This window comes from Meles meles, chromosome 13, assembly GCF_922984935.1.
Source record: "Meles meles chromosome 13, mMelMel3.1 paternal haplotype, whole genome shotgun sequence".
Taxonomy (NCBI): domain Eukaryota; kingdom Metazoa; phylum Chordata; class Mammalia; order Carnivora; family Mustelidae; genus Meles; species Meles meles.
In genome coordinates this window covers 11,386,304-11,411,409 of record NC_060078.1, presented here as the reverse complement: position 1 = coordinate 11,411,409, position 25,106 = coordinate 11,386,304, and the positions used below count along the sequence as shown (strand labels likewise).

Genomic DNA, 25,106 nt, shown 5'->3' with positions numbered 1-25,106 from the left:
ATGGGCCTCCGAGGGTAACTGATGGTGTGTCTAGACTGTTAGTAACAGTAGATATTTACTCCCTATACTGCAATGAATACATACCTGTGTGTAAGTATTCCTAACTTACAATATAAAATTTAAACTACCAAAGTTCAAAAATCACGAGTTTCAAAATTTTAACGTTGAGATGGCAGGACACCAACACTAGACAAAGCTTATTTAAAAGTCTGAATTTATGAAATCTTGACTTCAAAAAGAACCCTTCCATAGACAAATTTAGGGTGCTTCAAAATAATGAGAAAGGGAATCATATTAATGTGGAATAATGTGTTATAAAGTAAAATATATATATATGTTTAGTTCTCATTGTTGCTATAAACAGAGAAACTATATAGATTCTTATTACCGAGAGCACATAAATCAAGAAAATATTGTGATATTTCTATGCTCAATATTATAAAATGAGCACCTCAATTAAAACGAGGCCGAGGAATCAAAGGCACTGCGGGTCCTCCTACCACTGCATACACCAGAGCTCTGACAGCTGCAGCCAGCCTTTCCGGAAGTGGTGGGGGCACGGGCACAGCAAAGGGCCAAGTCATTCTTCCTCTCTTGCTCCCTCTGCTGGGCCTGCCCATGTTGCTAAGAGATCTGGATGAGGCCTTTGTGCTCTGCTCTGAGAGCAGAGGAACAGAGGAACCCTGTGCCCTGGTGTCCAAAAGCCCAAGACAATCTGCAGCTTATCTTTTTACAAACCCAGCCTGATGTTAAACAATCAAACTAGACACTTAAAAAGTCAATAAGTTATAAATAAAAATAAAATGAAACTGAGGACAGGAGCTAACACTAAGCAAAAAACTGAAGATGAGCAGTCAACAGTGTAGAACTGCTCAACGTCTCTAGAAAATCAATTCAAGGACCATTAGATAAGGTTGGAAAAGCCTGTAAAAGAATAGGACTCATGGAAATGTGTTTGGAAAACTCACATTTCCAAACTTTGGATGAATCTGAAATTCACATAGCCTTTCTGGAGTCAATTTCATCAGAACCGAAAGTGAACTTACTTTTTAATCCAGAAATTACAGTTTTAGAAAGAAATCCAAAGAAAAAAACTTGGAGGAGTGCATAAAGGTATATGCCCAAAGGCATTCCTCCACAATGTTAATTTATAATAATAAAAATATTGGAAGCCACCTGAGTATCAATAGGTTATAGATAAAATGGTATTGATCCATAAGAGAGAATCCTAGGTAGTCATTAAAAATGAGCACATAAGGGCAGAACAAAGACAAAATGTTAATCACATATTGTGAAGCGAAAAGTGGGAGTTTACAGTATATAGTTATCCTAATACTCTGGGCACGGTTGTGTATTTCCAAAAAGAACACGGAAACAGAAGAAGCCATACCAAATGCCAGAGACAAAACTATAACCCACATATGGAGAACAATAGGGAGCAGTATTATTATTTCATTAATTTTCCCATAGAAGTAAAATTGAAAAACACAATTCAGAGAAATAAGGCTATGATTCCTGTGTAATATTAAAGTCATTTTATTTATATTTTCTAAGCATTATTATTTTCTCATCCTTACCTACCAAATTAACAGCATGCTGTTTCATAGGTAAAAGTTTTTCACAGCCTTCTATAGTATCTACACCTCTAAAGTTACTAAGGTTCAGGTGTGTGTTTTTCATCATAACCACTAACATTAGCAGTTTAAAAACTTTTGGATACATTTTATAGGAATTTTTCAATGTTTCAAACTATAGTAATGTAGAATATCTACACAAATCATAAATCATCTGGAAAGAGAAAACTCCAAAAAGCATAAACAATAATAGTTGTTCATCCAAAGGCTATTAAAAATTACATCGTTTATTTCTCTTCAGTAGCAATTACAAACACAGCTTGCAAAGCACTGGGCACAATGGCTTTAAAGTTGTCTAATTCCAGGCAACAACATATTATTTGGAAATGGCATGGATACTTTTGATTGTAATATAGAATTTTAATATTCTGATAGTATTACTGATTTGCTTAAGTCAAATGCCCTTAAGCGTCTGGTCTATTATAACTTCTCTGTAGGTAAACAAATATGGATTAAAATGCATGGGAAAAGACCTAGGATACATGCTAAACTAAAAACCAACAGTTATTTTAGAAGAGGCAACTGAGAGACGGGACGGAAGACGATTCCTCTGTTACATTCCGAAGAATATTTATGCGCCCTTCTCCCAACCTGCGCAGCTGGTATGGACCAAAAGCACGGGAGCACCCAGTCCTAGAAGGCTAAGGAAGTCCCACTAGCTCCTGGACACTAGTCACAGTTGCCATGCTTCTCCAAGTTCCTTTTCTAATTTAAAGAATGTGGCTGGACACCCCACAGCGCAGGACATGCTTTTACTAGGGCCCGGAGTTCAAGTAGTTCTAAACTCCCCTGCTGTCCTCTCAGGATGTGAATGAACTTCTTTGGCGGGGGCGGGGAGGAGGATGGTGGTGGTTAGACAAGAATTTTTGGTCTGTGTGTCACAGCAAGTAAGCTGAAACGAAGGCCTGCTCTTTCAGATGGGGATAACTATTCCCACTTTGTATATAAGGAAACAGAACCAGGGAGGATCAACCATCCCAAACTATGGACTCCAGATACGGTGGAGCAAGCAAGATAGCAAGCATCACTTTTCCAACTCGCTAAGTATCTGACAGGACCTTGCTCTTGAAAAGTGATGTTTAAGAGCAGATATCAGTTCCTCATTGTCTGAAAGAGAAGCCTGGGGATGTGCAGAGTCTGAAAGGAGGGGCAGGTGGGAAAGAGGAAGGAGATGGAGATTACGTAGTGTCCCGTCGCTCAGTGGCCCATGAAGGTTCCGTGGAAATAACAGGAATCAGAACAGGCTAAGCCATCCACAGAAACACGGAGGTCGAAGGGGTAGGGCAAGGTCAGCTACAACTGCAGTTCCCTACTGGGGGCAACAAGTAGGTTGGTTGAGGGCGTCTAGGATACCCAGGGGTTGAACCCTTCCAGAGGCTACAGCTCTACCTTTCCTTGCCAAGTACAGGCGGATGTGAAGTGACAGGGCACACCAGGCAAGGGGAGACACGTTCCACATAAAAATGGGCCCAATTCCCAAAGCTAGGTTCAAGGGGGTTACCAGGAAACACTATCTAGGCACTGGGAACGTATATCACTTAGTCATTTCAGAAAGCCATACCTATGACCCAGCCATTCCTTTTCTGATTTTGCACTTTGAGCACTGGTTTTTAAGTTCTGGGAGATGACCCATTCATGGGCTGTGAAATCAGTTTAGTAAATGGGAACAAGCATTTCTTGTAACAGAATGTGGTACAATACAAAATAAAACATCAAAGTATTTTACAGGTTATTACGGTGTTGTTTCAGGAAACAAAATCATAGGTACGTAAAACTGTTGGTTATGCATGTACATGTATTACACACACGCGCGCACGCACGCGTGTGCATGCCCACTCTCCAGATAACCAAATGGTTCACTCCCTCCACCGTAGCCTTCCCAGTAAGGTCGTTCCATCTCCATGCTATGTAGAAGCAAACTGCTGACAACTTTTCCTATTTTCGTTTTACTTTACAGCACTTATCCCTATCATCTTCTCCCTTGCAGACATATTTTCTTGATAGGACTTCTCACAGCAATAAGGACACAAACTATCTGGTCATGGTGACTTGTAAAAAAAATTCTAGGGTAAGTTCTCAATTGCCTATTTTGTAACAAATGGCCATTCCTGGATCAATACAAATGAGGGTCCAGGAAGAGATGGTATCATCTGGGATAAAATGTCAACTCTTGTCTTCACAAGGATGGTCTATATCTTACCGGAAGAATGCAGAAAAGTTGCCTCGAGCGGATGAAAAGCTACAGCCACTACACATAATATTTAAGTACATGCTAAAAATGCCCTATCGGATGGACAAGGAAAAGGGTAAATTAATCAAACGATGCAGGGACTACTGGCTATTTATTTGGAAGAATACAGAGCTGCTTATCTCACAACACGTGTAACAGGAAACACCACAGAGGGATATATATGAATAATGTCATTTAACATAATGTCTGTTTCACGCATGTTAACAAAGACATACCTGGCACAGTGCTCAGTTCCAAAAGGAATTTACTTACGACGACACAAAAGCACAATGAAGTAGAAATACTTAACTTTCAACTAGTAGAATGTTTATTTCTAATACTGGGACTTTACATAGGAATTTACAAAAATTTAAAAAAAAAACAACAGTGCTGCTTATTATCCACTGGCTCCACATAGACCTCCTCTCCACCTTCTCTGTGCCTACCTGGGCTAACCTGCAAATTGCATCTGGTTGCGTTCTCCAAAGGGAGGCACCAGCAATTCGGTGCCACGATTCTTTTTTTTTTTTTTAAGATTTATTTATTTATTTGACAGACAGAGATCACGAGTAGGCAGAGGCAGGCGGGGGGGGGGGGGAAGCAGGCTCCCCGCTGAGCAGAGCACCCTATGTGGGGCTCGATCCCAGGACCCTGGGATCATGACCCGAGCCAAAGGCAGAGGCTTTAACCCACTGAGCCACCCAGGTGCCCCACGTGCCACGATTCTTGTAGGGACAGTATCTTCCAGGAGGTGGTCTCTCCTCCATGAGAGCAGCTCTTATTGGGCTCTGGTGACACTAGTTTCCATCCATCTTTGCCCCTTTATGACCTAGAATGCTCACAGTTTCTGGGTGATGCTAGTCTCTAGGTGCTTCAGTATCCCTTGTTTCTGGCCCACACCACTGTAATACATCTACCATCACAATCCTCTTGGTTGGGGTAGAATTCGGTTTTTCATTAGAAGCGGGGCTGATACAAATAGCTATTCTTGTATTAACTTGTCAAAAGAAATCATTCTTCCCCGAAATCACTATATGGAACATGAACATTTAGAAAGAAGTACTTGTCTGTACCAGCTGGAATGCCTTCAGCTGAAATAATAGACAGCCCTAAGGATAAATAAAGCAATCATTATTACCACAGTAATAGAAAGTCCTAGCCGAGAACAGGTCCAGATGGAGTTGTGCAGCTCAACGACGGGAGTCTCCTCTGAGTCAGGCTTTTCCCATTTTGTCTGCTGGTATCTTCAGGATATTGCCCTTCAGGGCCACAAGCTATAATTTGGTATGATATGCAAACATGAAAAAGTCGGCATAAGAGAGACAATCTCTCCTTTTGTCATCTCATGTCACAATAGTTTATCACTGAGATCTCTCCCAGAAGTACCGCAGAATATTTTCCAAACATCTCAACAAAATCATTAGAACAGCATCTCTATGATTAACTCAGATAAATCTGGATTTACTCCTAAATCATATGGGGGAAGAATGGAAAGAGAAACAAAAGAGAGCCCAGCAAATAAGCAGCAGGGTGATGGGTGGGCAGTGTCTCTTGGAACTGCTGATCAGTGTGTTCCAGGGAGATGTGGGAAAACAGTAGGACAAAGGAGGCAGGGACAGTGCATGACACCCTAGTATTTTAAATACAAATACATAGTTCCTGGGTCACATACAACAGATCATGCCTAAATAGATACAATAATGAAATACCAAGAGTAGGAAAGTGGCATTCCAGTACATACCACTACTTTTTATTTGTGGAGTGCAGTGAGTGTTCCTGTTCATAAATGATGTTAACCTTTGCAAAATTCATGTAAATCCCACTGTTACTAACAGTACTTACAACATCATAGACTGACCCAGAGGCAACTGAAAAACCTTTGGCTTCTTTGGGAAGTAGTAGTAGATCAGTTAACAATGGCCATACTAATTCTTATTTGTCGGCAACGTCAGACGGAAGGTTGGTGATGTTGTCGTAAAATAACATATACTGGCCAAACTATAAAGAGACTCAGGTAGTATTTACAATTAAGACTGATGCAGAGGTAGTTTAAAAACCTCACAAAAACAAATTTGGGGTTCTTTACTGAAGAGGCAGTTCACTAATAATGGCCATAGCCATTTATTTATGTCAGGATATGGGAGAGGGGCGTACGTAGCCTGTACTTCAAATTGTTCAGATGTGTTTTCATATATACACAGTGGTGTGCTGGTTAAGTATTTGACAACAGGTTCTCTGAGAAAATAAGAACCCCGGTTTGTACAGTTTGCCAATTTCCAGGGTGTAAATACTCCCACTACAGCAAGCTACCCACAGGACAACACTGAGTGCAGAGGTGGGAAGAGATGTGCAGTAGCACATTAGATGGTATTTTTACCATATGACTCAGTAATAAAAGTGACCTAAAGAACAAAGAACAAATTGTTATAAAATAATTAGGAATTGATGAGTGCTGAGAATTTATTACCTTTGTTTTTAATATAATTTAATTTTTAAATAATGACAAAGTACTGGCTCACAAAATTCCTGAAAATTTAACCATTGGCAGTTGCAAGCCAGTGTGAGCTTACTCTTAACACACCACTACATATGTGTGAGTATGTGTGTATAAATATATTTACATATACATATATATATATACATATATAATTATGGCAATCTATAAAGACACTGGTGGTATTTAGTGTGGAAGATACTAATATAGACCATAATAGTTCTTTAATTAAAAGACATTTTCTCTTCATAAGTATGTTGGACTCTAATATGCAAATCAAGCATACATCTAATTTCTGCTATATTACTATACCCACATCAGGCCTGCAAACATCAGGGACTCTTCATAATTGTTTAATGTTGTGATTCAACTTTTTTTAAACTTCCGGTTCCACTTGAATATGGGTATGAATGAATACCATCCACTATATTTACAATAAAATTTGGTATCACATCTGGAATATGACACAACATAAATTCTAGACAAAGAGTTCTACCACATTCCTTAAGTGAAGAAATTTCCCCTCAATATAAATTTTCTGATGAAAAGTTTGTTTTTCTTTAGAGCTTTCACATATTTGAAATATCAGTATGGTTTTATGCTAGTATTAATTATTTGAAGTAGGGTAAGACATTGCTTTCTAGTAATGTGAGGCATTCTTTGGGCTTCGTCTCATTTTTTTTAAATGGTGTAATAACTTGAAAGAGCAGGTGAAGGCTTCTGGACATCAGGATGCTGAAAGAGCTTTCACCCTTGTGTGAATTCTCTGATGTTTTGTGAGTACTGACCTCTGACTGAAGGTTTTCCCACATCCATCACACTCATAGGGCTTCTCCCCTGTGTGAGTTCTCTGATGTTTAGTGAGAGCTGATTTTTCACAGAAGGTTTTCCCACACTCGTTACATTTATAGGGTTTCTCCCCTGTGTGAGTTCTTTGATGTACAATGAGGTTTGACTTCACACAGAAGGACTTCCCACATTCACTACACATGAAGGGTTTCTCTCCTGTGTGTGTTCTCTGATGGACAGTTAGGGCTGACCTGTGGCAGAAGGATTTCCCACATGTATTACATTCATATGGTTTCTCCCCTGTGTGTGTTCTCTGATGTTCTGTGAGGTTTGACTTCACACAGAACGTTTTTCCACATTGCTTACATTCATACGGTTTTTCTCCTGTATGTGTTCGCTGATGGTTGGTAAGGTGTGGTTTCTGACAAAAGGATTTCCCACACTCGGTACATTCATAGGGCTTCTCTCCTGTGTGTGTTCTTTGATGTTGAGTGAGGTTTGACTTCTCCCAGAATGTCTTCCCACATTCACCACATTCAAAGGTTTTTTCTCCTGAATGACCTCTTCGAAGTTGGGTGATATGTGACTTCTTGTTGAAGTTATTTCCATTTTCATTGTGCTCATAAGGTTTTTTGCCCATGTGTACTATCTGATGTTTAAAGAGGGTTGACTTTTCCCAGGTTTTAGGACCTACTTTATATTCATGAGGAATCTTTCTTGCATAGGCTCCTTGATGGATAATGAAAGTTGAGTTATCACAGAAGGTTTGCCCATATTCACTGTATTCATAAGGAGTCTGTCCTGTAAGAGTTCTCTGATGTCCCAGTCTTAAATCTGTATAGAAGGACTTCCCACAAATATTGCATTCATATGGCTCCATCTCCAAATGAGTTCTCTGAGATAAACTGAGCTCTAAACTGTGGATGAAGGTTCTTCCACATGCATTATATTTACAGAGTGTCTCTCCTATCTGTATTTTCTTGTTTGTGAAAAAGGCCGCTCCCTCAGGGAAGGCTTGTCCATTTTCATTATACTCAGAAGGCTGGTCAAAAATTGGCTGGCTGAGATTGTGGCTATGATTGAGCACATTCCTTTTATGATTATATCCCTTATGATTATATCTATAAGATTTCCCTCCAGGAGGAGTTTTCTCATGCTTAATATCAAGGAGCAATTTCTCATATACATTAAACTCATCAGGCTTCTTTCCAGAATGGTTCTTTCTACTAATAATTAAGCCTGAAATATTTTTCAAACTCATTTCACATGAGTCACATATCTTATATGGAAAATTTCTTGAAGGAACAGAATCTGTACCCAGATTGAAAGCTTTTCTTACTCTATCGTAACTATCTATATTTAATGTTTTGTTGGTGGTGAAATCCAGCTGCCAAAAATGTTCATCTTCATTGTCCTGGCTGCTCTCTATCAGGTCATCAACTTTCCAGTCTTCTAGAAATGAGAAAAATAACCACATCTTATTAATCGTAGTACACTTCTAATGAGACTGAACTCCCACAAACACCCTTTCATATAGTCGATTCCTTTGTTTTAAGCTCAGTTTCCTGGTGTGAACTAAATCCAAGCATACGTTTCTTTATCCTGCTGGTCTCAGTGGAAAGTAAATACAAGCTGCTGTGGAAACAGGGACTGGAAACTGGCAAGGGAACTTAACATTTTAAATATAAAACCTTCAAAACTGGACAGAAAAGGGTGAAAATTCAAAGCACAGTTGCTGGAAGTGGCTGGTTCAGGGAAACTCAGAGAATGGGTGAGCCAGACAGAGACATTGAACACTGAATAAAGTGATGGTAAAGACTAGTGGGATGGCCTTCAGAAGATGAACTATGTTTGGTGGAGAGAGAACAGTTCCATCCTAATCCCCTCATGTACAGATTCCTGGGGTAGGATTCCTGCTGGAGCACATGCTTCTTCTCTGAGCACCAACACCAAACTTCCTTGGGTTCAACCAAGAAGTCCTATAGCCCAGCATCTAGTTTTTCTTTTAACTTATTTTATAAGAAATAATTATTTTTTTAAAAAGCAGGCTGGAGAAAGTGAAATAAAATCGAGACATAGTAAGCAAGGATTGGGTATTTTCTGAGAGGTGTACTCTTAGGAAGCAGGAAACTCACAGAGTTGGAGAGTTCAACAATAAAAATACACTATACCAATAAAAAATACACTACAAATAGACTGTTTGAGAAACAAAGTAGAGGAAGAATTTAGAGACAGCTCATGGCTCCCATCCTTATCCTCTCACATCCTGACTACTGTGGTAGATTCTCACTAATATGCATGTTGCCAGTCCTGTCTTTCCCTTCATTTGATATATCAGCTTTAACATAATTTTCTCACAGCACCTACTTCCTCATTTTTTAAGGAACACTGCCTTACCCCAGACTCTCATTCTCTATCTAGCTGTGATTCACAACAGCACAAATATCCAAAAGGAAATACAAAAATAGATGTGGGGCAGGCTATCTCTGCCAAAGGACCGAGTTCACTTTGTTTTCTCACAGCTGCTTATGAATCTGTCCTCACCATCAAGTCATACGTTGATTCACTTCAATCTGCTGGCTTGCTTACCCCAGAACCATTTCATGTCTCAGACAATGTTGATCTTTAAGGCTGCTTTTATACCCAAGTTTATCTTTTACACCAAGGTTTTCTGTTTTTCTATCTAGCCTCATCTGTATCTTTTACCTACTTGTGAAACCTGTAAGGATCATATTTCTCTATGATTCTAACACCTTTGGTAAACTTTATCATAAAAATTCTTGTCTGTGTTGCCACACAATGCAATAATGTTAATCATTTGTGAAAAAACTTCTATGGCAGTCCGGAGCCCACTGCTCCAAGGGCCAGACAGTAATAATTATTACTCCCCCCAAAACAAATCAAAACAAAACAAACTTTCCACCAACTGGATTCACAGCAGGTGAATCCTACAGCTGGGCCACTCCCTGAGAAACAATTCAAGTTGCACTCCAGCCCTTGCTCTTTCTGGAACCTGGACATCTTTCAGGAAATGCTGCTTTCTTTGACTGACAACAAACCACAAAAATAATAATAAAAGAATGAATGCCAACAAACACTGCAACATCCCTCCCACTTTCAGCCTTCACTATCTTTAAAAGAACTTTACTGCCTGTAAAATTCACCATAATGTAAGACTAAGTTCCTTGCTCAATGCTCTACCCTTTGTCAAGACCACAGTCTAGCTCTTGGCAGGTGTTACCAAAATCCTGCTTCCTCTGACCTCACCAAAGAGACACAACATGAATGATTCATAAACGCAATGTGCATATGAATTATTTCCAACCTGTATGTGATGAGTGGTAATATACAAGGACAAAATGGGAATGCGTATTTTGGAAAAGTACTTCAGAATGCTTTATGAATGGATGAGAAAGAATGATCTCTTCCAAACTTAGCTGCACAATTCATCAAAAAAGTAATTAGTAAATTATCAGAACTGGGAAAAGAAAGGGCCTTCTCTGTGGGAAAATAAAATCTCATTAAAGAAAGAAACCCTAAGCAAGAGCAATATGATTAGTTCTCAGTTTTGAGGATGTAGCCACTAGTGGTTTAGGGTCACAGAATATGGGTTATTTAAGTTACAGGGGGAAAAAAGTGAGCTCTAACTCAAAATAGGTGAAATAAGCCATTACTATGTACAATGCAATGTTTAAACACTTTACACATACAATATTAAGTATCTGAAAAGCAAAGTAAACATGAATGAAAGTTGCAGTAGAAGAGAAAGTATTTATATGTGAAATTTAAGATCTAAGACAGTATGGGGTTTAGTGTAAATTCTAGAGAGCAGCTAGAAAGAGACAGGTAGAATAGGAGGACCACATTTTAACAGTTAATGAAAGGAGACTTTAATTTTAATTTCATTTCTTAATAAGTAGCAACTTTGCCAGGCTAGTGAAAGATAAAGCAGATGCTTCAGGTAAGAAAATAAAAATCATTTAGGGATTAGATCCAGCCAGGAATGAGAGAACACACAGTTCTCGGTGTGTGAGATCGGTGAAAAAATGAGAAAACAAAGAGATGCGGAAGCTGGTTTTGAAAGGCAAACCACCCCAGGAGTATGAGGACACTAGTAATAGGGGATAACGGGTTTAATGCGCTGACCCCAGAGCTGCCATTTAAGGTAGTAATAGGACACTAGCGTGTTCCTTATTGGATTCCTGGGAAACCAGGCTCTCAGGTTTTCACCTGGCTCAGAGGGTTCCTCCTTAAGCTCCTCTCCTGATGAGATTTCATGGATTTTCACACCCTGCAGAAGTGGAATTGTTCTAGGACCACTGCTCTCAGGTGCAAAACCACTCTCTAGAAAAGGAGCCTGCAAACTATAACTATTGAGCAAGGGTCCTTAATCTAGGAATGTTTTTTACATTTTTAGAGGGAAATGAAAGAAGAGGCAGTAGGGAGGAGTGAGGAGGAAGAAGGAAAAGGAGAACCAGGAAGAGGGGGTGGGAGGAGCAGCAACAGCAGCAGCCAGGCAGGCCACATGTGACTCACCAAACCCTAAACATGTCCTATTGTCTTTACATAAAAAGCCCACCAACCTCTGATCTAGAAGCTCTCACCCAGCCTCAGGCCTTTACCACCAACCACCGCTGACGCCTCTCACAGGGCTCTTCCTGCTCTGGCCTCGCCACATGCACCACACTCGCACAGAACCAACATCTTATTCAACACACAGACTGGGTTCTAGCAGTTCTCTCCCAGCGTCTTGTGTCCAAGTTTGGGTATGTCTTAACTCCCCTATAATTAATTTCCTCCCAATAAATGGCACCCTGATTTATCCAATTGCTTGAGACAAATCAGTTGATTCACGCTGGACTCCTGTCTCTCTTCCACACTATCAATCCAACAGCAAATCTTATTGGCTTCATCCTCAAGATATATGTACAAACCTTCCACTCCTCAGCACTTCCAACATCACCTAAGTCATTATCCTCTCTCCTCTGGCATATGTAATAGTCTCAGTGGTATTCCTTCCTCACTTGTGCCTAAGCACCACCTAACCACCAGACTGTATTTACTGCATAAACTGTTAAGTCAGATCTGATGATTTAATCTAACTTACATTTACTCAAAAAAAAAAAAATTAAAAGTCTTTCTCATATCACTCAAAATAAAATTACCATGGGGCGCCTGGGTGGCTCAGTGGGTTAAGCCTCTGCCTTCAGCTCAGGTCATGATCTCAGGGTCATGGGATCGAGCCCCACATCAGGCTCTCTGCTCAGCAGGGAGCCTGCTTCTCCCTCTCTCTCTACCTCTCTGCCTACTTGTGGTCTCTGTCTGTCCAATAAATAAATAAAATCTTTAAAAAAAAAAAACTACCATGGTCCATGCTACTTCTTATTGACATCACCTCCTAACACTCTCCCTAACACATACTCACCTCCAGCCACAATGCCCCCTTGTTATTCTTCAAACATTCTAAGAACACAGCTGAGAAGTTTGGCACCTTCCTGGAACAGCTCCCAGCACTCTAATAGGGTCTCACCCCTCCTGTGGACCTCATGAAACAGGTTTTCTCTGAATTCCTTACCCATTAGTACATGCCGCCATTCTCCACCCCCTCTCCACTGCTTTAACTCTCTCCATGGTTTTACCACCACAAATACTGTCTGAACACATTCACATACATACACTTCACACACACAAACATGTTTCTTGTCCCTTACTATAATACATACTCCATGATAAAAGGGATGTTAATCTTTTAATTACCTAAAAACACAACTGGATCCTAGTGAGTGCCCAACACGTATTTGTTAAATGAATAGTATCTCAAGTACAGCATGAAAACATAGCCAGTAACAAAAGGTGTCCAAAGAGAATAGAGGGAAAGTTAACAATTTTCAAAGATAAACTAACCAAGAAAAATTACCTAAGATGCAGCCAACTGAGTTTGCATTACAGGTATTAGTAAATCACTCTAAAATATGAAAGAACAAAGGAAAGCATTTATGAGGGAAAGTGACATGTGGAGGAATGTGATTAAGGTAATGGAGGGATGTGGGCCATCTGTCCTTTGTCACCTTTTTTAAAGGTCTAAAATTTAAAAAAGAAATTTCTGAAGAATACTGTAAAAGTGATAAACCCTAAACCAATAGCCCAAGATCTCATTCCCTGGTCTTCCATCTGCCTGTGAACTCACTAACTCACCTTGGTGGCAGTGGCTTGGGAATCCTGCCTCTAATATCCAGGGCTCTTCTCCTTGCTCTATCTTGAAGACCACTTCTGGCTTAGTAATGCAATATCCTGTGGAGAAAAAATAATACAAGATGGTAGCTGAATAGCCTGGCTTCAGGGACTCTGAAAAAATGATGGGGAAGAAAGGTACAGCCTCAGGAGCTGCCCAAGCGAGATACACAAATGAAGCAAGCCCTGAGGAGGTTACGAACACAGCATTCTTTACGGAGGCCAGAGAGACTGGTCATCTCAGGGTCCTGAATCTCAAGTGTCAATCAAAATTCCACAGGCAGTTCATATGTTTCAACAACCAGAAATGCATGCTACTGGTAGTCACAAGGAAAAAAAAAAGTCTTACCAAAGGAAAAAAAAAAATCTTACCAACTGAGACAAAATGGCTGTAATTTTCTAGAATCACATCTCTGTATAGTATCTTCTGAGCAGGATCCAGGAGATACCACTCTTCCTGAGTGAAGTCCACACATACATCTTTGAATGACACTTGTTCCTGTAATAGTATATTCCTTTTCTATATGAAGCCATCAGAACTATATGACATGGATGAAATTGAAAAGAGCTATTCTCTTTAAAGTTTGCTAAAAATTGACACATAGGATGCCTTCTTTTGTGCTATTTACTATGTAGGATAAAAGAAGTACCTCATACAAACTGAGTTGCTACTAAAGTCCTAGAACTGTTCCCCCTGCTGCAAATACTACTGATGAAAACACACACTGTTCCTGTTCTCAAAGTGCTTATTATCATTAACATTTATTAAATTATACACTGCAGGAGCTAGTAGTATTCACACAGGAGACTGGGAACAAAAGCAGACCAAGAAAAAGTTAGATCTTTAATATTATCATTTATATGATAGAAAAAAATAGACAATAAAACAGACAAAGCAGACCAAAAGGGGACCCAGATACTGGAAATAATAAACAAGAACTTCAAAATGGATTATGATTAGTATATTCAATAAAACAGAGGAAAATATGAACAAAATAAATGGGAGAAGTTCAATGGATGTATGGTATATGTACTGGGCAGAAAAGAATTACTACAGCAGGCCTGAGACTGCTATCCTTTCAAAGGTCTGTTGCTATGAGGGTGTCCCTTGGCTGGCATCTGGGAACTTAAATTCCCCAATAAGAATGATTCACTGTGCCAACTATTTATGTAAGCAATATGGGTTATGCTGCACACATGCATTCCTTCTACGTCCAGAAGTTTCTGTTTCAAGCAGAGAGTACCAATGTGATCATCTCCTAGCAAAAACTCTGAGCATTGAGTGTCTAGTGAGTTTCGCTGGTAGACAATTCACATTTGTTGTCAGTCTCATCACTAGATTTGGAAGAAGACTCTTAGGTTTGCTCCTGGCTTCCTCTCAACTATGCTCCATGTGCCTTTTCCCCTTGTTGATTCTGCTTTTTTCCTTTTACTTTAATAAGTCATAGCCATAAGTAGAACCACCTGCTGAGTCACCCTAATAAGTCACTGAGCCTGGGGATGGTCTTGGGGACCTCTGATAAATGTGTATATAGACACATACACATACATGGAAGTACATAGATAAAATGGGGATTCTAGAGCTGAGAAATACAACACTGAAATTAAGAACTCATTAAGTCGGGGGGCGCCTGGGTGGCTCAGTGGGTTAAAGCCTCTGCCTTCAGCTCAGGTTGTGATCCCAGGGTACTGGGATTAAGCCCCGCATTGGACTCTCTGCTCAGTGGGGAGCCTGTCCCCCTCTCTCTCTGCCTGCCTCTCTGCCTACTTGTGATCTCGGTCTGTCAAATAAATAAATAAAATCTTTTAAAAAAAATCACTAAGTGGGGATGCTTGGGTGGCTCAGTCGTTAAGAGTCTGCCTTCAGCTTAGGTCATGATCCCAGGGTCCTAGGATGGGGTGCCACATGGGGCTCCCTGTCAGTGGGAAGTCTGCTTCTCCCTCTCCCTCTGCTTGCTGCTCTACCTACCTGTACATTCTCTCTGTCAAATAAATAAATTAAAAAAAAAAAAAGAACTTATTAAATGGGTTCAAAATCCTATTTGAGGAAACATATAAATCTAACAAAAGTATCAAAATATGTATGCATCTAACTAAAGAGTACCAAAATACATACCCCCAAACCAACAGAACTGGAAGGAGAAATACACAAATTTATAATCATAGTTGGGAGACTTCAACACCCCTCTGTCAATACTGAGAGATGAAGGAGGCAGAAAATCAGTAAGTATACAGATGTCCTGAAGCACACTATCCATCAACATGATCTAACTGACAGAGAATACTCCATCCAAAGCAATAAAACACACATTTTATCATTCTATTCTAGCTCAGATGTAACATTCACCATGATAAACCATAGTCTTGGCCACAAAACACACCTTAATACATTTAAAACAACACCTATCATACAAAATACGTTCTCTGAATACAATGGAATTAAATAGAAATCAATAAACAAGAGATAGTTGGAAAATCCCTTGAACACTTGAAAATTAAGCAACACACTTATAAGTAACCTGTAGTTCAAATAGGTCTCAAAAGAAATTTTTAAATACTGTACATGAAATAAAAATAAAAATACGACTTAGCAAAATTTGTGGGATGAATTGAAAGCAGTACATAAAGGGAAATCTATAACAAGTGTATATATAATAGAAAAGAAAACTTTAAATCAGTAACCTATTCCATCTTAGTACCCTACAGAAGAAAAGCAAATTAAGCCAAAAGCAAGCAAATATAAAGGAAACACTAGAATAAATCAATGAAATTGAAAACATGGGGGGAAAAAAAAAACAATGAAACCAACAGCTGCTTCTTTGAAAAGGTCAATAAATTAATAAACTTCCATAAAACCTAACCAAGAAAAAAGAGAAAAGAAACAAATTTTGAATCTCAGAAATGATAGGCCAATGACACTGATCCTAAGGATATTAATAATAAAAGAACAAACAATTCTATTCCTGAAAAATTAACTTAGACGAAATGGACAAATTCCTCAAAAGACACAGCTAATAATTCATACAAGGAGAAATAGATAACCTGAACAGATCTATATCTGTTAAAAAAAAAAACAAAAACTGATTACTAGGGCGCCTGGGTGGCTCAGTGGGTTAAGCCGCTGCCTTCAGCTCAGGTCATGATCTCAGGGTCCTGGGATCGAGTCCCGCATTGGGCTCTCTGCTCAGCAGGGAGCCTGCTTCCCTCTCTCTCTCTCTGCCTGCCTCTCTGCCTACTTGTGATCTCTCTCTCTCTCTCTCTCTCTCGCTGTCAAATAAATAAATAAAATCTTAAAAAAAAAAAAGACATTTAAAAAAAAAAAAAACTGATTACTAATCAAATCACCCCCAAAATAGAAAATACCAAGCTCAAACGGTGTCACTAGTGAATTCTACTAAACATTTAAGGAAAAAAATACCAATTCTCTACAATCTCCTCCAGTAAATAACACTTCCAAACTTGTATTATAAGGCCAACATTATTACCCTGATAACAAAACTAGATAAAGACATGAGAAACTAAAGACCAATATATCTATTAGCATAGACATAAAAATCCTCAAGTATTGGCAAATCAAATCTGACAACATATAAAATGAATTATAAACAATAACCAAGTAGAATTTACTTCAGGAATGGAAGGCTGGGTCAATGTTTAAAAAAAAAAAAAAAAAAAGAATCAATCAATACAATCCAGCACAGCAATTAGCCAAAGAAGAAAAATTACATGATCAAATCAACTGATAAAGAAAAAGCATTTGACAAAATCTACTAGCCATTCATGATAAAAGTTCTCAGCAAACTAGAAATAGGGGGAACTTTCTCAGCTTGATAAAGACCATCTACAAAAAACTTACAGCTAACATCATATTTAATGTTAAGACACTGGACACCTTTCCCCTAAGGGCAGGAGTAGGGCAAGGATTTCTTATCTCATTACTCCTATTCAACTCTGTATGAGATGTCCTAGCTTGTGCAGTATGACCAAAACCAAACCAAACTAAACCAACCCCAAACCAGAAATAAAACATAAGTGACTGGCTTTTTATCCTGTTTCGCTGGTCTCTGTGTCTACTTTTGTGCCAGTACCATACTGTTTTGACTACTATAGCTTTGTAGTATATCTGGAAATCTGGGATTGTGATCAATTTGTGAAACAAATCCAGCTTTATTTTTCTTTCCTAAGATTGCTCTAGCTATTCAAAATAGAACAGAACAAAGAGACCAGAAACAAACCCACAATTTGGTCAGCTAATCTTCAACAAAGGAAGCAAGAATATCCAACGGGAAAAAGACAGTCTCTTCAACAAATGGCCTCTGGAAAACTGGACAGCTACATGCAAAAGAATGAAACTGGACCACCTTCTTATACCACAGGCAAAAAATAAAAACTCAAAATGGATTAAAGACCTAAATCTGAGAACTGAAACCATAAAAATCCTAGAAAAGAACACAGGTAGTAACTACCTTTACATCAGCCATAGCAACTTCTTTCTAGATATGTCTCCAAAGACAAGGGAAACAAAAACAAAATCAAACTATTGGGACTAAACCAAAACAAGAAGCTTCCTTCTACATAACAAAGGTAACCATCAAAAAACAAAAAGACAACCTACTAATGGGAGAAGATATTTGCAAATGATATATAAGTTAAGGATTTGATATCCAAAATATAAAACTTGGGCGCCTGGGTGGCTCAGTCGGTTGGGCGACTGCCTTCGGCTCAGGTCATGATCCCGGAGTCCTGGGATCAAGTCCTGCATCGGGCTCCCGACTCCGCGGGGAGTCTGCTTCTCCCTCTCACCTTCTCCTGGCTCATGCTCTCTCTCGCTGTCTCTCTCTCAAATAAATAAATAAAATCTTAGGGGCGCCTGGGTGGCTCAGTGGGTTAAAGCCTCTGCCTTCGGCTCAGGTCATGATCTCAGGGTCCTGGGATCGAGCCCCACATGGGGCTCTCTGCTCTGCAGGGAGCCTGCTTCCTCCTCTCTCTCTGCCTGCCTCTCTGCCTGCTTGGGATTTCTCTGTCAAATAAATAAATAAAATCTTAAAAAAAAAATGGAGAGATAGTTCGTATTCATCAGTAGGAAGATTCAATATGGCTAAGACATCAATTCTTTCCAACTTAATCTATGAATTCAATGAAATCCAAATAACCCCCACCCCCAGTTATTTTGTAGATATTGACAAGAAGTTTCTGAAGTTTACGTAAAAAGGCAAAAGATCTAGAACAGCCAACACACTGGACACCTGGGTGGCTCAGGTGGTTGAGCATTTGCCTTCAGCTCAGATCATGATCCCAGAGTCTGGGATGAAGTCCTGCATCAGGCTCCTTGCTCAGTGGGGAGTCTGCTTCTCGCTCTGCCCTCTCTGCCTGCCACGTCTCCTGCTTGTGCTCTCTCTCTGACAAATAAGTAAATAAAATCTTTTTTAAAAGTTAAAGAAAATAGAATAGCCAACACAATGTGGAAGAAAAATGAGAATTCACATTGCCTGGTCTTGAGACTTACTCTACAGCTACTAGTAACCAAGACAGTGTGTTAGTGCTGAAAGAGACACACAGATCAAGAGAACAGATTAGAAGGACCAGGAATAGATCTACCAAAATAAAGTCAAATATTTTTTGACAAAGGCACAAAGGGAATAAAAGGAGAAAAGATAGTCTTTCAACAAATGGTGATCGAACAACTGGACACTCGTGCAAAAGAAATGAAACTAGACACAGACCTTACACAAGTGTTAACTAAAAATGAATCAGAGATCTAAATGTAAAAATGCAAGAATAAAGAATACAGGAGAAAAATCTCTATGACCCTGGATCTGGTGATGAGTTTTTAGATCAACAGAAAAAGCATATTCCATAGGGAAAAACATGGGTTGGATATTAGTAAAAATAAAGTCTTCTGCTCTGTGAAAGACATTTTTAAGAAAATGAAAGGATAAGACACAGACAGGGAGAAAATATTTGAATACATATATCTAATAAAGGCTTTGTGTCATAAAAACACAAAAGAGCTCTTAAAGCTTCAATAATAAGAAAACAAATGACCCAAGTGAAAAACATGCAAAAGATCTGAATGAACATTTCACCAAAGATATAAAGATAGCAAATAAATACATGAACAGATAGATGCTCAACATCACCTCAGTGGGAATATGCAGACAACATGACACAGTTATTGGAATGGTGACATCCAAAATAATGATAATACCAATTTCAGGTCCAGAATCAGAACAACAAGATTCTGATTAATAGTTGGTAGGAACACAAACTGATACAGCACCTTTGTAAAAATAGTTTGGCAATTTCTTGCGAAGCTAAACATACATATGTACATACATAACCGACCCAGCAATTTCACACCCTGTTTTGAAAACTTATGTTTTAAAACCTACACGTGAATACTTCTAGCACCTTAATTCAAATGGTCCCAAACTGGGAGAATCACGTATCCATGGGTTAACAACTCTGAAATCATGTATGTGTATTCTGGAATTGAACTTTCAAATAAATGAAATTCAGATGTTAGCTGGATTCTCATTGTTAGCGCAGATTATAGAAAAGCAAGGAGAGAAGGTTAGAATGTTCCATCTGGTAATGATTACAACAGGAGACAACAGTGTGAATACTTAGCTTAATATAGATACAGATGGTTACATACTAAAATATTTATAGACACATATATATACATGAGTGACTATACACATATTTCCTTGTTCAGTTAGCTGAGAGGGTCTTTGAGCAATGACTTAACAGTCACAACAGACACACCTAGTCCCCCAATCTTGGTTTCTCATACTATGTTCCAATGAAAAGAACCAGAACCACTTAGGGGAAAAATGGCTAATTCTAGAGCAGGAAAGACATAAGATGAACCTGGAAAATCTACCACCACAGAGTAAGGAAGAAGTATTCAAACAATAACAGGGTATGTCAAAAGACACAGGAACCAACAGAACGTGATTTTTAAAAAATTTATTTACTTATTTTTGAGAGAGTAGGAGAGGGAGAGCAAGCATAAGCAGCAGGGAGGAGCACAGGGAGAGAGAGCGAATTTCAAGCAGGCCCCACACTCAGCAAAGAGCCCAACGTGGGGCTGGATCTCAGGACCCTGAGATCATGACCTGAGCCGAAATCAAGAGTCGGACACTCAACAAACTCAGCCAACCTGGAACAATTTGAGCAACAAAAGGAACAAGGTATCACTGTACTATAACCAAAATATAAAATAACTAGCCATGAATTCATGCTTATATAAATAAATAAATGGATTAGTAAATAGGAGAGAACAGAAAAATCTCCTATGCAGAATTCCTGATAATTTATGTACATAATTATGTAGATACTCCAAAAGGAAGCAGGTATAGTGTAAGTGGTATAGTGTAATTGCCCACTTCCTTCCAAGGAGTATAGTATGAAGACAGAGAAAACAAAGTAATAAGTCATGTCCAGAGCACTTACCCTTGATATGATAAGACCAAATGACATTTTATCTCTGTGGTCTTCCTCCAAGAAACCCATAACCTCAGTCTAATCATGAAAAAGCGGACAATTCCCAATTGAGGGACATTCTACAAACACCTAACTGTACTCCTCAAAACTGTCAAGGTTATCAAAAACAAGGGAAGTCTGAGAAATTGTCACAGCCAAGGGGAGCCTGAAGAAACGTGGTATTCTGAAACAAAATACCTGCATGGGGGAGAAAACATCAAGGTCAACTATGAAAAGACAAATCACATCCCATAAAATAATAGTTTGCAACCCCTAAAATGGACAAGCACTAGTATCCCTAATATATAAAGAGCTAGACACTGAAAAAGAAGAAGGAAAAAAAAAGCCACAAACCTAAGAGCAAAATGGGCAAAAGATATGAACAGAGGGTTCACAGAAACCTAAATACATCTTTCAGATAAATGAAAAAATACCTAACCTCACTCATAGTTAAGAAAATTGCAGATATAAACTTCATAAAATACCATGTTTATCTACCTACTGCCAAAATTCCAGAAGTTGAACCACATGTTCTATGGGAGAAGCTGTGGACAAACAAGCACTCACGTGGTGTCGATGGGAGTATACAAAATGATACCATAATCCCGAATGATTGAGTTATCAATTATATTCACCCTTTGACCTGGCAGCGCACTTGTAGGAATTTATCGGATAGAAAAAAACCTATATGTACAAGGTCATTCATTAGAACATGGTTTGTAACAGCAAAAGGTTTGAAATGGTTTGTAACTAATAATAACCAGTTAACTATGGAACGTCCATGCTTGAATTACTACACAGTTATAACAAAGAAAGCAACACCCATGTTCTGTTTGGAGAAAGATGTCTGGGATGGGCTTTTAAAAAGTGACAAAAAAGCAAAGAAAGAACAGAAGATCATGTATAGACTCGTTACTCAAAGTGTGGTTCCCTGGGCAAAAGAGTCAGCTTCCCCGGGAGCTTTTTAGAAATGCAAAACCCAGGGCCCCCACCAGATCCATTAAATCAACATCTGCATTTTAATAGGATGCTAGTGATGTACTGCTGCATCTAAGTTCAGAATGCCCTAAAGATGATGGATTCCCTTTTCTAAATAAAAGTAGGGGGCATACCAGAATATCTTTTAACAGGAAAAAGCACCACTGGTAGGACAAACAAGACAGACAATTATCTACGGCAGGATGACCATAACTCCAGTTTGTCTGGGACTGTCCCAGTATAGCCAGTTGTCCCATCATAACTTTATAGAACCTCTTTCATTCTCAGTGGAAGTGTCTCAGTTGAGAGGAAAAATGTCACCCTTCCTAGAGGGAACATCACTTAACCTTTTAACCATGTTATTACTAATTCAAAAGTATTTTATTAGAGAGAGAGAAAGAGAAGACCAGTCAAGAAAAAACACAGACTGAAAAAAGCAGTGAGCCAAGGATGGTTGAGCAATAAACCCAAGGAGAGTTGACGTCTGGGGCAAAAGGGAAAGACAACTTTGTGAGGAACTGTAAGGGGATGTATCAGAGTTAAGAAAGGAGAGCTAGCAGGGAGGTGTCAGAGACAACAGAGACGGAGGATTATGCTGCACGATGGTCAAGCAAGACAAAGTCAAAAACTGGATTTGACTACAATTTGGTAGCCTTTTCCAGAACTGATTCAGGTGAGTGGTGGTGGGCAAAGAAACAAGAATGCATTCATGAAGTTGAAATGTGAATGAGAAATGCAGAAACCAAAGCCAGAACAGTCGGCTACTCAAGCTAGAGATATGAACAAGCTGACACAAACACTTAGGGAGAGTTATCTGGAGGACCGTGGTCCCTCCATTCCACCAGATCTTCAAAGTCATATTCCTGGATCAAGCAGGACCATGAGAGAGCTGTCTACTCAAACCTCATTGTTCAGTCCCCTGAAAAACATCCATACACCTCTAGCATGATGCTGTGTCTATCAGAAATGATTATAGGCAATTTCAGTGTTGTAATTAGAAAAATCAGAGTAAGTTGTACAACTTGCACAACTCTGTAAAATTAGGAGTCCTGCATCTCATTCTACCAACTGTTCTTTGAATTTGCTTGATATACTTCCCTTCAAGTAATTCTTGCCTATTTCTATTTTTTCATTTTTTTAAAGATTTAATTTATTTATTTGACAGAGAGAGATCACAAGTAGGCAGAGAGAGGCAGGCAGAGAGAGAGAGAGGAGGAAGCAGCTCCCTGCTGAGCAGAGAGCCCAATGCGGGGCTTGATCCCAGGACCCTGGGATCATGACCTGAGCTGAAGATAGAGGCTTTAACCCACTGAGCCACCCAGGCTCCCCTCTATTTTTTCGTTTTAAAAATATGAATCCTTTCAAATTTTAAAACAAAGTGGAAATAAAAAGCTCACCTGGGATCTGTTCATTTTCTGCTCTTAGTGAAGGAGGGAGAGCTGAGGAAGAAGGAAGGAAGAAGAAAGTTAGAAGAGACTTGGCCTGCTTTGCAGTTCCTGGATTTACCTGCCTACACAGCTCCACATACAAGATACTTACGTGTCCATGTGTGGCTCCGATATATGTTGAGCTTAGACATGATACTTTTCACTGAGTGAATGTAAACATTTGTTTCTTATTGATTTATTACCAATTTAGGTTCTGTGACACAGAAAAATTAAAAACATGAGAAGATGAGTTTAACATTTAACAGTAACCTAAAGGAGGAAACACTATGGATTTTTCAGAACTGATGTGGGAAAAATTAAAAATTAAAAATCTCAAGCCACATTGTTTATCTGTTTTCCTGTTAACACTATTAATCCCCTGAGATCAGAAAATCCAAGAAACCTCTGGAAAAAAGAGATGGGGGTGTTTAAGGCAAGATTAAAAAAAAATAAATGTTTAATGTTTGTTTCTTACAACTTTCAAAAGGTCTTTTAAGAAGAAACTATCTTTGACTTCATTAACAGTGATAAAATGAACCATGGCCTGGGAATTTGCAGACCTGACTTTTAACCATGGTTCTGCCACTAACAAACTGCATGATCTTGGTCGGTCACCTTCTCAGACTCAAAATCTTTTTTTTTTTCATTTTTCAAATAAGGTCAAAACAGATAACTTCTTGCCTGCACTACCATCCTGTACGTCTATAAGGCCAGGAGAGCAGGAACCTCAGCATCTTTCTAGATGCCATCAACAATGGCAAATGGGGAATGGAAAATGAGGGGAGTAGGGATGTTCAGGAGGGGTGATGACAGAATTCCCTTCGCTATGGCTGGTGAGCCTTTCATTCCCGACCAGGCCCTCACAAACTCTCCAAAGAGGTGACATTTCCTGTGTAGCCTGCGTGCCCACCCCTCTCAGCTCCAGCTCACCTCGCTCTTCTTAAATTTGTCCCAGACCTTCCACCGTCACACAGCCTTCGATGGCTTCAGGATACTGTCATGCTTATACATAACAAATAACAAATGAATACATAATAAGTAATAACTGGGGACCTGGGGAATATTAGAGCCAGGAAAGGGCCTTGGTGGCTAGCTAGTCCAGCCTCTTCCCTCTTCCATTGCACAAATGCGTTAACTGAGCAATGCAGGCCCTAGAGAATTGCCAAAGCTCCAGCCGCACGTTATTACATACACAATAAATACAATAGCAGTTAACAAAATGTGAGTGCTCAGAATAATCACGTCGACTATCCAGCCAGAACAACTCATTCACATCAGACACCCGGCCGGGTACTCCTACAACCGCGCCCCTCCTAGGAAGCCCGGCGCACTTAAGACGCACACATACACGTCACAACGCCAAGCGCGCGCGCACGTCGCGCACGCGCACTCACGCCTACCCGCAGCCCCACCCCCTCCCCGTGGGCTCGGCGCACACGTCACGCATGCGCACTCCCCACCCGCGGCCGCAAGACGGCGCAGCCAGCTTATCGCTGCAGCTGGACACCTGCGGGCCTTGCGAACCCGAGAGCCCACGTTCCCACTCAGGACCCTGGTCTCTCAGGCAGAGACGCCCCCGCTCGCCGTCTCTTCAACTCTGCAGGCGGCGCAGACGCCTGGGGTCCCTCCGGTGCCCGCGGGGCTCCGACCCACAACCGGGCATCCCTGCCCCCGCCGGGCCCCCAGGCCGCGCAGGGCCCCCTCGGCCCTCGCCCCCATCCCCCGGGGCTCACCCGCAGCTCCCTCGCCGCGTGGACCCGGAAGCCAGGGAAGGTTTCCCACGAGGGGCTGGAGGCCGGGGAAGGACGAGCCGGGAGGAGAAGGCGGGGATGCAC

At 40.0% G+C, this 25,106-nt stretch overlaps 1 protein-coding gene across 8 annotated transcripts; it reads right to left on the bottom strand.

Moving 5' to 3' along the window:
* Positions 1-1,520: 1,520 nt before the first annotated feature.
* On the bottom strand, positions 1,521-25,106 carry ZNF248 (zinc finger protein 248). Of its 8 annotated transcripts, XM_046027208.1 has the most exons (7): positions 25,005-25,106; positions 24,202-24,273; positions 23,384-23,485; positions 23,242-23,283; positions 13,751-13,877; positions 13,343-13,438; positions 1,521-8,599 (listed from the first exon to the last, which is right to left on the bottom strand). In XM_046027208.1, exons 4-7 carry the CDS (start codon positions 23,254-23,256, stop codon positions 7,086-7,088), a joined length of 1,752 nt encoding a protein of 583 aa, XP_045883164.1. In that variant the 5' UTR covers positions 23,257-23,283; positions 23,384-23,485; positions 24,202-24,273; positions 25,005-25,106; the 3' UTR covers positions 1,521-7,085. The 8 variants fall into 8 exon arrangements, with proteins under 8 accessions (XP_045883164.1, XP_045883169.1, XP_045883165.1 ...); XM_046027213.1 differs by lacking the exon at positions 13,751-13,877; XM_046027209.1 differs by lacking the exon at positions 25,005-25,106 and having other exon boundaries at positions 24,202-24,997.